A 14,837-nucleotide genomic window follows, 5' to 3' on the forward strand; every position below is an offset into this window, starting at 1 on the left:
AACCCAACACCGAGGAATGCATTCACCATAGCGTGTTTCTGTCATTATTTGTAGTGGGTGTGCTATCCCTGAGCTAGAGAGGAATTAACCATAGCCTACGCTATTAAAATGCCCGACACGGCCAAGAATCGAACCATAACCCTTAAAACAGAAGGCAACTACCCTAACAATTCAGCCAATAAGTCGGACTTTCAAACAGCAGTTATGAACAGTCATATAAACGAGCGTTTAAAGAAGTGTTTACGTAGCATAGTGATCAAGGCGCTTGGTCCGTGATGGCAAGTGCACAGGTTCGAGTCACCATCGAACGTTCTTTTTCTTTCTTCCATTGTTTCTGAAAGAAGTTCTATAACTTCTATGCTTTTTGGTTCTCCCTTATATTTCAAAAATATCTATAAACCAGACCCCATAGTGCAACAACCCCGAAGGCCTGCACATTACGAGGTGCCCTGTGGTCAGCACGACGAATACTCACGGCCGTTATTCTTGGCTTCATAGACAGGGGCCACCATCACACCGTCAGACAGCTCAATCGTAATCCCGTACGCTGAATAGACCACGAATCAGCCCTCAGATCCAGGTAAAAATATCTGAACTGGTCGAGAATTGAACACGGGGCCTTCGAGTAAGAGGCAGGCACGCTACTATACTGTGCTACTCATAGAAACTAGGCGCTGTCTGGCCGAGGGTGTAAAGGGGTGTTCAGTTCACTGTCATGAAGACGAAAAATTTAGACGCGAAATGTCTACTTTTGGAGCGGCAAATCGCATTTTTCAGTTCGCCTATGGTGCGGTGGGAGGGTACTTATGTACACGCTATATTTCAAACCACCCCATAAATAGAGGTCGTAAGGCGTTAAATCGGGAGACGACATATACCTGCAATCACTTTTCTGTCCCCGAAAACATCACACGCTGTATTCATTGTACTACGATATGTATGTGTCTCGTTGGAAATATCCGAATGGCCTTTGCTGTTCAGTTGGCCGTGTTGGGCGAGTTGGCCGTGCGCGTAGAGGCGTGCGGCTGTGAGCTTGCATCCGGGAGATAGTAGGTTCGAATCCCACTATCGGCAGCCCTGAAAATGGTTTTCCGTGGTTTCCCATTTTCACACCAGGCAAATGCTGGGGCTGTACCTTAATTAAGGCCACGGCCGCTTCCTTCCAACTCCTAGGCCTTTCCCGTCCCATCGTCGCCATAAGACCTATCTGTGTCGGTGCGACGTAAAGCCCCTAGCAAAAAAAAAATGTTCAGTTAATTAGGGAATTCTATGCATCGCTTTGAATTAATGGTGCCGCTAAAAATCAGTGGCCCTACAATTCCTTGAGATAGTGCATCAAACTCTTATTTCAAATCATGAAGTGGAGTTTCATGAATTATTCTAGGACTTTCACATGACCAATACTGGTTATTTTGCGAATTTACTATCGTCCATACAAATTAAAACTATGTCTCATCAGAAAAAAAGCACTAATTCAGGACTGAATTCACCATCTTGACAGATTGAAGAAGCCTATTTTAATGTTTCCATTGCGGCTGGATCTGTTTGGGCTTAGACTTGGCATTTCTGTGACTTTTAAGGTTTAAATTTCAGTTTTCTTGCCACCTGCCATATAAAAGAATGAACCTTCACTTTGCTCAGAAAGCTTTCTTAAAATAAGTACGCAGTACTTGTATACAAGGGAAAGAGCGTTAAAATATAAAAACGATCATTACAGGCCAGTCAACTTGGACATGTGTTGCACGTAAACTTCGGGAAATAATTATTTCTGATGATATATACAATACACGATTTGTTTCATGTAGCACCGACACACAGATCTTATGGCGACGATGGGACAGGAAAGCGCTAGGAGTGGGAAGGAAGCGACCGTGGCCTTAATTCCCTGGTGTAAAATGGGAAACCACGGAAAACAACCTCCAGGGCTGCCGACAGTGTGGTTGGAACACACTACCTCCCGAATGTAAGCTCACAGATGCGCGCCAATAACCGTACCGCCATGATTATATCAAACACGTTTGCGAAATTACTACCTTGTTTGATAGACGGCAGTTCGGGTTGAGGAAACGTTATTTCACTGAATCTCAACTTGTAGGATTCCAGCAAGACATGGCAGATATTCTAGTTTCAGGATGTCAAATGGACTGTATCGCGATTGGTCTGTTTAAGGCTTTTGACAGGGAAGATCATGGGAGACTACTGACAAAAATGAGTGCAATTGTACTAGACAAAAGAGTGACTGAATGAGTGGCTATATCTCTAGAAAATAGAACTCAGAGAGTTATAATAGATAAAGCATCATACGACCCTGTAATCATCAAGACGGGAGTTCCTCAAGGCTGTATTCTTGGACCTTTATATTTTCTTATATATATATCAATGATATGAGTAAAGACAACGCTTTTTGCGGATGATGATGTACTGTATAGACTAGTAAATAAATAAGTTACAACATTGTGAGTGGCTGCAAAAATACCTCGACAATGTAGTGAGACAGACAGCAGACAATGGTATCTACTGTAGGTATTAATATGAGTAAAGGTCTTCATTGGGGTAATCATATTAAAGAGATTGTAAATAAAGGTTACTCTTCGTATGTTTATGAAGGTATTTACAGGATGTAGTAAAAATGTAAAGGAGATGTTTTGTTAAGATCACAAAGGATGGTTCCAGTGTGTGGAACCCTCACCAGGACTGCTTCATTAAAGAACTGGAAAACAAATCCGAAGAAAAGCAGTTCGATTTGTGATTTTTAACAAAGGAGTAGTGTTACGAAAATGCTGCCAAGCTGGACTGGGAAGACTTAGGAGAAAGGAGACGAGCTGCTCGACAAAGTGGTATGTTCCAAGCTGTCCGAAGAGAGATGGCGTGGAATGACATTAGTAGACGAATAAGTCTGAGTGGTGTTTTCTTTTAAGTAGAAAATAACACCATTTTTAAAGACAAAGTTGGAGTTCAAGAGGATAAATTTGAGCAAATATCGTTTATATGAAGAGGATAAACATCTATAAATTCTTTGAAATTATTTAAGAAAAGGACCAGGTACGCAACTGTCACCCGGGCGAATGCCCTGAATGCAGATCACTGGTGACTGAACTGAAAATATTTTCGGGGGGGATCACTCGGTCTTTCCAAGATATCATGATTTTTTTTTCGTCAGTTCAGACAGTCAATTGTTTAACTCGTTTATTTTTGTTGAGCACTGAACTGACAGTTTTGAATTTAATCACAATTTTCTTAATTCCGTAACGCGTTGGCACTCACGTTCCAGGAAACTGTTGCGCGAAATTCTCTTTCCACTCTCCCGGAATGTTCGTGCTTTAAATACCAATAGCCCACAGAAGTGCGGTGCTCAACAATTAATTCAGAAGGCATGAAGCCCATTAAACCTAACCACTATTGCTGTATCAGAAGCAATCACGCTGTACGGAAGCTTATCGCAGAGGACTGTGTTCCATCATCCACTCGCCCAGACAGGCAACTCGGCTGAGGCTCGCACTGTAGAGCAACAAGTGAGCAATGTCAGGGGAAACGAGGATACGATCAGATCGTAGTGTGTGCAGAGGCAAGGTCGTAACTCAAAGAGTGTAACAGCCGCGTCACGGTCACACCACCCTCAACAGAAGAAGCGCAGCCACCGTGTAGAACTATGACGTCACTGAACCCGACACTGCCATGGTGGACCGCTCAAGGTCACAATAATCCCATTACATCACTGTGTATTTGTTATTTGAACTTGCATATTAATATGTGATATTTGAAGGAATTTTTTTCTTCAGTTTCGACTCGGTTAATCTATAACTGTTAGGTTCTGATGATGATGATGATTGTTCTTGTTGTTTAAAGGGGCCGAACACCTAGGTCATCGGCCCCTAATGGTACGAGGTGAAACGAAGTGTAATAATAATTAAAACTTTAAACTATATGCACTGATTATAATTTAAAACAATAATGTTATTGGCTTTACGTCCCACTAACTTATTTTGACGGTTTTTGGAGACGCCGAGGTGCCAGAATTTTGTCCTTCAGTAAATCTAACAACACGAGACTGACGTATTCGAGCACCTTCAAATACCACTGGACTGAGCCAGGATCGAACCTGCCAAATTGGGGTCAGAAAGCCAGCGCCCCAACCGCCTGAGCCACTCAGCCCGACAGAATTTACAACAAATTACGACGAATATATGATTATGAATTAAAAATAATCAGTGGATCTAATTCGCACTGCCTTATTTTCTTATAAAACGATTTTAAAATAGATTGAAATGGAACACGGCACTGCGTTTGAAGTGAAATCATACGCATCATTCAAATTAAAAGTAAAAAAAAAAACACATTAAAAGACGAACTAAAACAGGGTCAATAGAAAATACGTAGCTAACAATAAAATAAACATTAGAAAGAAATAAAAATCACTTTTAAACACGAGAAAAAACCCACACTATTCCTCATCACACGGAAGACGAGGTCTGCTGACTGCTCGTCATGTCGTAGACTGCTAATCGGAAGTTTTAGACTACGGCGCAGATCGACCAGGTCCATGCACTCCGAAAGGATGTGTTCTACGGTACACACCGGGGTGGGCTTCTCCCTTCAGTAAGTGCGTTGCTATACCATGACCAATCCGAAGACACTACTTCTCTACGTGAAACCCGAGGGGAAATCTTCCATACCTTCGTAGTTCCTTTTATAACTTTTAGCTTAAGTGAAAGATGAGTGATCTGCCGCTCTAGCTCCCAATGGGACATCAACAAATGAATTGGTTCATAAAGAAAGGGCTTCAGTCCAATTCAGCTAACTGTTGGGAAATCAAGAAAAACTATATGAACATTTTACTATTATAATAATAGTGTAAAAAGTGTTACTATCAAATAGAGAATGCATATTAGGATTCCTCTGAACATATTTTATGAATTTATCATCAGTAGTTGAATTATACAGCTTTTTTTTAAATCTTGTGGACTGATGACGTTCCTTTATAAAAGAGGTTAACAACTGAGTAGCTTTATCTAACCACTTAGAGTTTCCATACAGCCTTTCCTTGCTCAGAGAAAAATGTTAGAATATTATCATATAACAAAGTTCTTAGTCTCAGGATGAAGAACAGCTGTTGCTGAAATGAGACTAAATCTTCCGTGTCCTCCTCTAATAATCATCTTCATTGTCATCTCCTCCTCTCGCAGTAGTCCAAGAAGTCAGCTCCGTGAAGCACTCCTGATACTCATCAGGTATATACTCTACCAGTTTCTTCAGATTATCAATTTTCCTCTTCTTACTGGGTATCCTTCCTTGCAGGGTACGCAGAGTTTATTGGCAAAAATGATGGCACTCGACTGGAGCTACCTGGTCTGGTTTATGCTCAGTCCATCAATGAATGATAAAACATATAATTTTATAGGTTCTGTATAACGAAAAATGTTAAAATACTTCAGTATACAATAATGATGTACAGGGTGTTTACAAATGAATATCGGAGTTTTAACGCCTTATAATATTGAATACATTAAACTTACAGTTATAAATTAAATGTCAAATGAAAGAGCAACTCAAACAGTTTTATTACGAACTTTACAAATGTTCAATGTGACTACCATTTGTTACACGGCATACATCAAGTCTATAGTCGAGTTCTTCCCAAACGTTATTAAGTGTGTCTTCAGTAATCTCAGCAACAGCTGCTTCAATCCGGTTTCTTAATTCAGGAAGGTCAGCTGGTAGCGGAGGCACGTACACACGATCTTTGATGAAGCCCCAAAGGAAAAAATCGCATGGCGTTAGGTCGGGAGAACGTGGAGGCCATGCCAAGCAAGTCGTGTCATTGGGACCCTTGCGTCCTATCCAGCACTCGGGTACAGTGACGTTCAACCAATCGCGTACGTCGTAATGCCAGTGAGGTGGCGCACCATCTTGATGGAAAATGAAGTTCTCTGGCTCATTTTCTTCCAACTGAGGGAAGAGCCATTGCTCTAGTGTATCGAGGTAAGAAGTACCAGTTACAGTACGTTCACCATAAAAGAAAGGCCCATAAACCTTTCGCCAGGATACGAAACAAAAAACATTCACTTTAGGGGAATCTCGTTGCATTTGTACCAACTCGTGAGGATTTTCTGAGCCCCAGATGCGCACATTATGAGTGTTTACATGTCCACTAAGGTGAAAGACCGATTCATCACTGAAAACAACACGATTCATAAACTCATAATCATGTAACAACATGTCGTTTGCGAAGTTGGCACGTAATCTGTGGTCTGCCGGCTTTAGAGCCTGTAATAACTGTTAACGGTAAGGACGTAGCTGTAAGCGTTTTCTTACAACTTTCCAAACGGTCGACGCAGGAAGTTGTAATTCACGACTAGCCTTCCGGACTGATTTATTTGGGCTACGAGTGAATGACTCTCTCACTCGCTCAACAGTCTCTTCACTTCATCTTGGACGTCCCTTGCTTTTCCCTTTACAAAGGCAACCGGTGTCTTCAAACGTATGATACCATCTGTGAATGTTATTATCACTTAGAGGATCACAACCGAACTTAATGCGGAACGCACGTTGCACAGTAACTACAGATTCTGTCTTTGCAAACTGCAAAACACAAAAAGCTTTCTGTTCACTAGTTGCCATCTTTGCTACTACCGCTGTCTAGCGGATTGCGGCGAAACCATTGAACGTACATGCGCACTGGTGCCAACAAACAAAACTGTTTGAGTTGCTCTTTCATTTGACATATAATGTATAACTGTAAGTTTAACGTATTCAATATTATAAGGCTTTAAAACTCCGATATTCATTTGTAAACACCCTGTAGTTACACAGAGTAACGTCAAAATTATGTAGTTATTAATTAGGCGTCCAAATGAACTACTGATGATAAATTCACGAAATATGTTCAGAGGAATCCTAATATGCATTCTCTTTTTGATAATAACAATTTTTACATTTCTATTATGATAGTAAAATGTTCAGATAGTTTTTCTTGATTTCCCAATGACGTCAAAACAATGCATAAGAACATGAGAGTAGCGGGCTGTTAATCGACAAACACCTAGCGCCTCTATGGGTATTTCATAAAAGTAGGGCTTCAGTCCGGACCGATGCCCTTTCTTTACAAAACGCTAAATTTTCAATCACAATAACACAGTGAAGGAGAGGCTGGACTGATCTCATTTCTTTTCAAACGATGTGATGACTAGAGCCCGGATTATACTGTATGTAATATAAAAATAAGAAATATGTAGCTAAATTGACGAAATATGTAATTAAATATGTAACTTAGTATATAAACTTTATTTGATGCATTCTTATACACTGAAAAGAAAAGAAAACCGAAAAAATTAAAACTGCAGATGTTATTCAACCTCTAATTTTCATTTGAACGCCTAATTAATAACTACATAATTTTCCAAATTGTCTGCGGTCAACGAATGCCTTCTGTCTGTTCTTGTATACTGAAAAAGACCTTTCAACTTCACATGAAGTCACTGGCGCGTATTTCAAATTGCCCGGTAAAGAAATATTCAATTGTCGGCTTCCTCAAGCAAGGAAGGTCCTTATCAAGAGAGAAGAAATTTGATCTTATCAAACACAAAAAATTTGCTTATAAGAAAAATGTTTCTGAAGACTTTATGGAAGTGAAGCTTGGGCAATACAAGGCGGTTTTGACATAATATGGCATTAAACTGAGGACTGGCGAAGGGATCGCAAAATAAATCTGAGAGAAGGAAAAATGAAATTAAATGTCGTATGGCTTTTAGTGCCGGGATATCCCAGGAAGAGTTCGGCTCGCCAGGTGCAGGTCTTTCTATTTGACACCCGTAGGCGACCTGCGCGTCGTGATGAGGATGAAATGATGATAACACATACACCCATCCCCCGTGCCATTGGAATTAACCAATTAAGGTTAAAATCCCCGACCCGGCCGGGAATGGAACCCGGGACCCTCTGAACCGAAGACCAGTACGCTGACCGTTCAGCCAACGAGTCGGACTGAGAGAAGGACATTGTGACAAAGTTTGTGCAAGGGAAGATTGATAAACACAATCGAGGCACCCAAGACTTGCACCGTCAACATAGCTGAGAGATGCGATTCTTTGACAAAATACCTCACTTTAAATTATTAAATTATTTTGAAATGTTAGAGACGCACCTGTTTTTTTAAAACTATTTTCAAGTGTTTAATTATAAAAATTAAATCGAAGTAAAATTAGTTTAAAAAAAGTAGTTTTCTTTCAAACGCGCTATATTCTCCAAAATATTTAAAAAAATGCAATATTGATCAAAATATTTGTTATGCATAGAAATATGTAAAAATATGTAATTTTAATATCCTGAAATAATGGTCCTTTTGGTGTAATTTGAAGACATTTTTAGCCTTTTTTTTGAAGCCACATATATGGGAACAGAACATGTAATTACATATAATACGGGCTCTAATGATGACCATTAAGATGAGAAACTCAATTTCCAAAAAAATGTGACTGATGTCCTTTCTTTATGAACCAATTCAAATGTCTCTGGCTGGAACCTTGCAAGGCAACGGGGCCAATGTGAACCCCATTCTCCATGTATGCCTCATGCTAAAGGAGGGCATTTTGAATGCTGCCACGTTCTGTTCCTGTGTGTTCCCCACGATTACAGAATTGTAGGAAATGTGTTCTAACATGGTTACAAAACGTTTACGGACCCATGTGCACATAAGAACTGTAGTACTCACATTGCATGTGCCAACACCGCCAGATGACGTTGTTTAATCGTATCTTGTCTTTCCAACGGAGCCGAATTCCTTTGAAGCGGTTCCATTTCGGTGACGTCAGCTTTTGTCTGAAACAACAAGAGAAAGTGGTCAAGTAAATAAACTTCTAAAGAATTCAGCCTGACAAGAAGATCACTGTTAATCCAGGAAAATCCCGGGATCTCCACTAATTATTGTACAACCTTCGGAGACAACAGCATGGGATGGAAATAAGAATTGTGACCGACGCACAACCACCAGCTGAAGTCCACAACTACAGTGCAGCATCTACGTCATACATCACACAATTCCCTACAACAAAGAAGAGTGCAGCTGTCAGACATCTCGGTGGTTGGCCAAGTGGCACGGTAGAGACGAACCATCACCCAACATTTTGTCCAGTTCTGCAAACAATTTGACCTAGATAAGAGCCTTGCAATCGCGCCACGAAAAGTTCCATAATCATCCTCAGGAACCACTTGTACAGCCTATTACAAGTTTTCCATAAATCATCTCGAAGTGCCAGCGGAGGCTGAAAATACTTCGAGTTATCGAAATTCCAGGTATAGAAACACGTTCATAATACTAGAGCTCCACAAAAAATATCAGCTGTACTGTTATTTACTTCCTAACTTTTGACACTGTTCTTTTATTCAACATCTATTTATTTTTCGTTTTCTTTTTTTTTACGATTGGCTTTACGTCATACCGACAGATAGATATTACGGCGACAATACGATAGGAAAGGGCTAGGAGTGGGAAGGTGGTGGTGGTGATTTTTGATTCAAGAGGAAGTACAACTAGGTAATCAACCTCTCTGAACAAATTAGTGGAAAATAAATACAACAAAAAGTTATTGAATTAGGCCGAAAAAATTACTAACGAATCAAAAGGGAACGTGATTAGCAGTACACTTGCAATTTATATACCCTTGATAATTCTACTGTCGCACATAAAGCGGATGACGAGATGAGCAGTAGTCGCGTCATCGGCTAGTATGCGTTCGAGTGTTTCCTGCAGGCCGGCGCACTCTGTGAGGATGTGGGCCATGGTGAAGTCGGCACCACAAGAACACACTGGGGGGTCTTCCCTCCTTAGGAGATAAGAGTGCGTAGATCGTAAATGACCTATATCCTCAGCCTACACAATACTATGGCCTCTCTCCGTGAAGGCTGGAAAGAGGACCGCCACACGGCAGTTGCCTTCTTAATTGCTCTTGGCTTCAAGAGAGTTCGGATAGTTAGTCACTCCTATTCCCAGGACGCCAAGATGGTTCGACGTAGCTGAGAACAAATACCATTAGCAGATACATCGATACGTCTTGGAAGTAAAAGTACAGCTTCCTTTGCAGCTTCATCCGCAAGTTCGTTTCCCGCAATCCCAACGTGGCTTGGAAGCCACGCGAAAGTGATTCTGGTGCCAGCATCACTTAACCTAGCCAGAAGGTCATGAATCTGCTGTACCAGTGGGTGATGCGAGAAACAGGTTTCAATAGACTGCAGAGAGCTTAACAAGTCAGTACACATAAGAAAGTGGTTTCTTCCGTCATCCAATGCAAACTGCAGAGCTTCTAACATGGCGTAAAGCTCCGCAGTATACCAGAGCTTCTAAGATGGCGTAAAGCTCTGCAATGTACACGCTATATACATTAGGAAACGAGATCTTCGTGCTCATATCATCGGTGACGAAAGAGCAAGCAACATTTTCTTCAATTTTAGATCAATCCGTAAAGATATGTTTCACGGCAGGATACTTGTGAACGAAGTCCTGGAAATACTTCCGATAAACGGAGGAATCCGTGTTCACCTTGGGTCCACGGAGTAGATCTAGACGAATATCCAGTCGCGGAACTAACCACGGAGGTACCTCGCTAAACGTTTGTTCGAGGCAACCGCCGATACCTATATTTAAATCACGACAAGCTATCAATTAGAAACCCAACCGGCCGTGTGGCATTCGGCCGATCTTGGTACCTCTGGTGGTACTGGGTACTAAATATGCATTGATAGCTTGGATGTAGCATCATTTCACGAATTTTGGCAGCGTACGTGAGCAGTAACTGCTGCCTCCTTATTCGTAAAGATGGAAAGATGTTAAGTCTCTTCATGTAGGCAACCTTTAACTGACGATGTGGGGCTGCCACGTTAGTCTCTTATCAAAATGGAGACCTAGGAATCCGCAGGTGTCTACCACTGGTAAGACACTGTTTCGCAAGCGGAGCTCTGGTTCAGGATGCACAAGCCGACGTCGACAGTGTTTTTGCTTGGTGTGAAAATGGGAAACCACGGAAAACCATCTTCAGGCCTGCAGACAGTGGGTTTCGAACCCACTACCTTCCTAATGCAAGCTCACAGCTGTGCGCATCTTACCGCACGGCCAACTAGCTCGGTTATTAATGTTTTAATATTATTCGAAATTATTTTCAGTTTTATTTTATCATAAGAAGCAACATTCTCACTTTAGAATACTTACAACATATTTTTTGATAAGATCTGTACTTTTCCTGCGCTGTTTTCTCTGTAACCGAGTGCCCTCTACAACATTCTCTATCAGACCAACACGGCACCATAGGAGTCCTCGCCGACCACGGAGAGTCACCCCGTACTGTAAGCCGCTTGCTGGGGTTCGCGAAGTGGCCTAATGTGGTACACGACTAATGAAGGTTGCAAAGTTCATACGGCTAGTCAAAAATAAAGGAAAAGTTGTATTCTCCGATAAACGTGATTTGGTCAAAAATGGCGCTTTTCAACAATGACTTAGTTTTTCTAAGCATCTACATTCTTCGTACATTTCAGTCTTACAAAACGTAACAGGCGAAAGCTTATTCCTTTTGCAAACTGGACTGGAAATGGTGACACCTCGAGTGGAAGACAGAAATGCAAAATCCAAAAGGGCTTTCCAAGTAGATTATTTAGTCAATGGAATCTATCCTACGCAAGAAAATCAACCTGGAACGACCCCATCGAGATCAGAGAAAGACCGGTGTTACGTTTGCGTGAGAGAGGCTAAAACCAGAAAGGGTACAATAATTTGAGCAAGCCGAAGCAATACTGTGCACAGAGCAATAGACATGTATGTATCGCACACTCAGAAAAACTTGTAAAATGTGTCAGTTGCCTTCAAACAGATGATTTAGAGTAATTTCAATGTACCACGTTGCAAAATATGACTATTACTCTCATGACATAGTTTTGACTACGTCAAAATAGTTGCATACTAGTACCATTCTCTAGTGATCATAAACTGTGTTTTCAATGGATTAGGTCTTTAAAAAACGTAGTTTTCTGTAGTGGGTTCAACGACTCTCCCGCCCCTCCGATCGTCGTACATCAAAATATCAAAGGACCTTTCTTGTTACATTTCTACGTATCATATCCCAAAAATACAGACAAAAGTGTTTTTTTAAATTCCACATCATTAGGAGGTTTTCTCGAAATTTCGGCGGGTTGCGGGAGGAATTTTGGTGGGAAGTTAGAAATTCGAATTCAGCGATGCAGAAAAATAAATTACGCCAGTTTCCAGAATTACCACGAATTTTCCCATTTAAGGTCCCTATAATGGTCTCTATTACTTGAATTGTTACCCCTAGGCTAATTTTAACCAACGTGCCCGGCACGTTAACATATGTTGCAAACCGCCGCACAGCCAAGAATGTCAAGTCATATACCCGTCTCCACAACGGAAGCTTGGTAGATAAGGCGACCAAAGGCTCGCTCCCACTTAGTGGAATCGAATCGAACCGAACAGCCGAAATTTCCACTCGACCACTCACATCTAGCGGAACAGAATCGAACGGGATTCTACGAGAAACTTCACAGGCTTGCAATGGACGGTCTGACAGAAGGTGTGAGGAGGTAGAAAATTATGAGAGATCGGAGAAGTTTCTGGGTGCATGAAATTAACAAGATAGCCAAAAGGAGAGTATTCAAACTTATTTGAATGTTGAATGCGCGATGAAGCTAGTTTCGACGGTAGGCCTACTTCAGAGTTATTGTATTGCAATTTCAACAACTATTTCAGATAGTAGAATTTAACAGAAAAGTTCAATTTTACAGGAGAAAATGCTACATCAGATGCAATGGGAGGCCGTGATCATTTTTAAAACTACTTTAACGCAGTAGATTACGTCCCGTGGTAGGATGGAATCATTAATCGAGGTAGCCTCAACATTCCTTTTTATTATTTTTTTACAATTTGCTTTACGTCGCACCGACACAGATAGGTCTTATGGCGACGATGGGATAGGAAAGGGCTAGGACCGTGGCCTTAATTAAGGTACAGACCCAGCATTTGCCAGGTGTGAAAATGAGGAAACCACGGAAAACCATCTTCAGGGCAGCCAACAGTGGGTTTCGAACTCACTATCTCCCGAATGAAAACTCATACCTACGCAACCCTAACCGCACAGTACACAAACGACAGTTTGAAACCTAGGGAATGCCACTTACGAAATCGTTCACTGAAAATATAATAAACACTTAAAGAAGATACATCCTATGTGAGATGTGATGTCAATTATCGTACTGATATACTGTATGTGGACTCCAACATAACATGATTTTGTGATGAAGTCAACAAAAATTATGAAATAAATTGTATACAGACTACAGTAACCTACCACAAAATTGGATATTCTAATAAGTTTGGTTTTCCATAGCCTTGCTTATATCCTCCCAGGCATTACTTTTTACGTTGTTGTAGTAATGCTCGTGGATCTTGTATCAGAGGAAATTATATTTTTGAACTAAACTAATGCGTTTTTTCGTGTCTAGTATTAATAAGTTAAATAAACGATCACAAAACAGAACATTTCCGACCGTATCCAAGAAACAACCGACTCTCCAGCTGAAGCTGTTACACATTTGCCGGCGTGCCGCCAAATGGTCGTCCTAAAGATCTCGACTCGACCCGACCGTCTACGAAGTTGCACGAATCTTGACAATTCTGTTCGATTCCGTTCCGCTAGTCGAAAAATATTCTTGGCAGAGAATCCTGCTCCCTTCGGTTCGATTAGATTCGATTCGACTCGTGGCGATCGCCATGTCTATCTCGCATTTAAACACATGTTAAAAACAAGTTCTGTTCGGTTCGATTCCATTCCATTCCACTAAATGGGAGCGGGCCTCAAGTTCAATACAATGTCTATGAAGGTCATTTACTGTTACAGCAGATCAGACTCACGATCTCACGAGGTAGTCAAATTTGGAGGTGTGGGCAAAGACTTTTGGCAAGCTTCTAATATTACGTGACTATTAAGATAGTGATCATAGACCATCTCCCGCTTGACTAGCACACCACAGCAATTACGCAACAGCGAGAGTTAATATTATTTTTGCGATACCAAATTACAATTCAACAGCCACATACAAACATACAGCCAACGGCATAAAATGACTAGACACACTCTACCATTTCACAGAAATCTGTAAACTCATAGCGCTTCATTTCCTCTTCCTCACAATTATTAAATCTCTCTTGAACTATTGCTTTCCGATTTGGTCAGCAGTCTCCTCCCTACAATATTTGCAAAATAGACCAGAGTTGCTTATAACAGATAGCTGCCATGTTTCAGGAAATGGAACCTCTGTGTGCGCGAGGAAGGAAACCTGTCCGCCCCTAGCCTGGCAACCATTCTGTCCTGACTGTAGCGCGGGTTGCAGATCTGGAACGAACTTGTTTAGCAAACCAGAGATTCATCACTATGCTGTATAAGCCGCGTACACATCAGCATACAAAATGCTGAACCGAACCGTACGGCGTGCATTTCGGTGATCCTGAAACAAAACACCAGTATTCCAGCGAACCATCAACGGAAATTGCAAGCACATGTTGTAACTACTGCGGACGAGGTTCGCGCTGCTTCTGAATGTAGGACAGGGCAGTCACACCTAAAAGGACAAGTTCCTTCATGAGTCAATACGGTAGATACACTAGCCAGTTCATGAAACTCTCAATTAAATAATGGTGTAATGGCCAATCAACAATATATTTTTAAAATATTGTCTAAAGGGCCAGCAAATCCCAGCACTCGCGGTTTACCCATCTTGTGGATTTTTCAGAAAATGATGCCCTTCCTTTTGCAATATGCATTAATTCGAACATTGAGGGAATG

General features: G+C 41.2%; 1 protein-coding gene across 1 annotated transcript in view; it reads right to left on the reverse strand.

The window, feature by feature from the left end:
* The window catches only part of Mondo (MLX interacting protein mondo), a 451,046-nt gene that overhangs the window by 170,399 nt on the left and 265,810 nt on the right, over positions 1–14,837 (reverse strand). Inside the window, exon 2 of the mRNA XM_068230074.1 lies at positions 8,708–8,814. Within this exon, the coding sequence (XP_068086175.1) occupies positions 8,708–8,814 (107 nt within the window). The remainder of the gene's footprint in view (positions 1–8,707; positions 8,815–14,837) is intronic.

This window comes from Anabrus simplex, chromosome 13, assembly GCF_040414725.1.
Source record: "Anabrus simplex isolate iqAnaSimp1 chromosome 13, ASM4041472v1, whole genome shotgun sequence".
Lineage (NCBI taxonomy): Eukaryota > Metazoa > Arthropoda > Insecta > Orthoptera > Tettigoniidae > Anabrus > Anabrus simplex.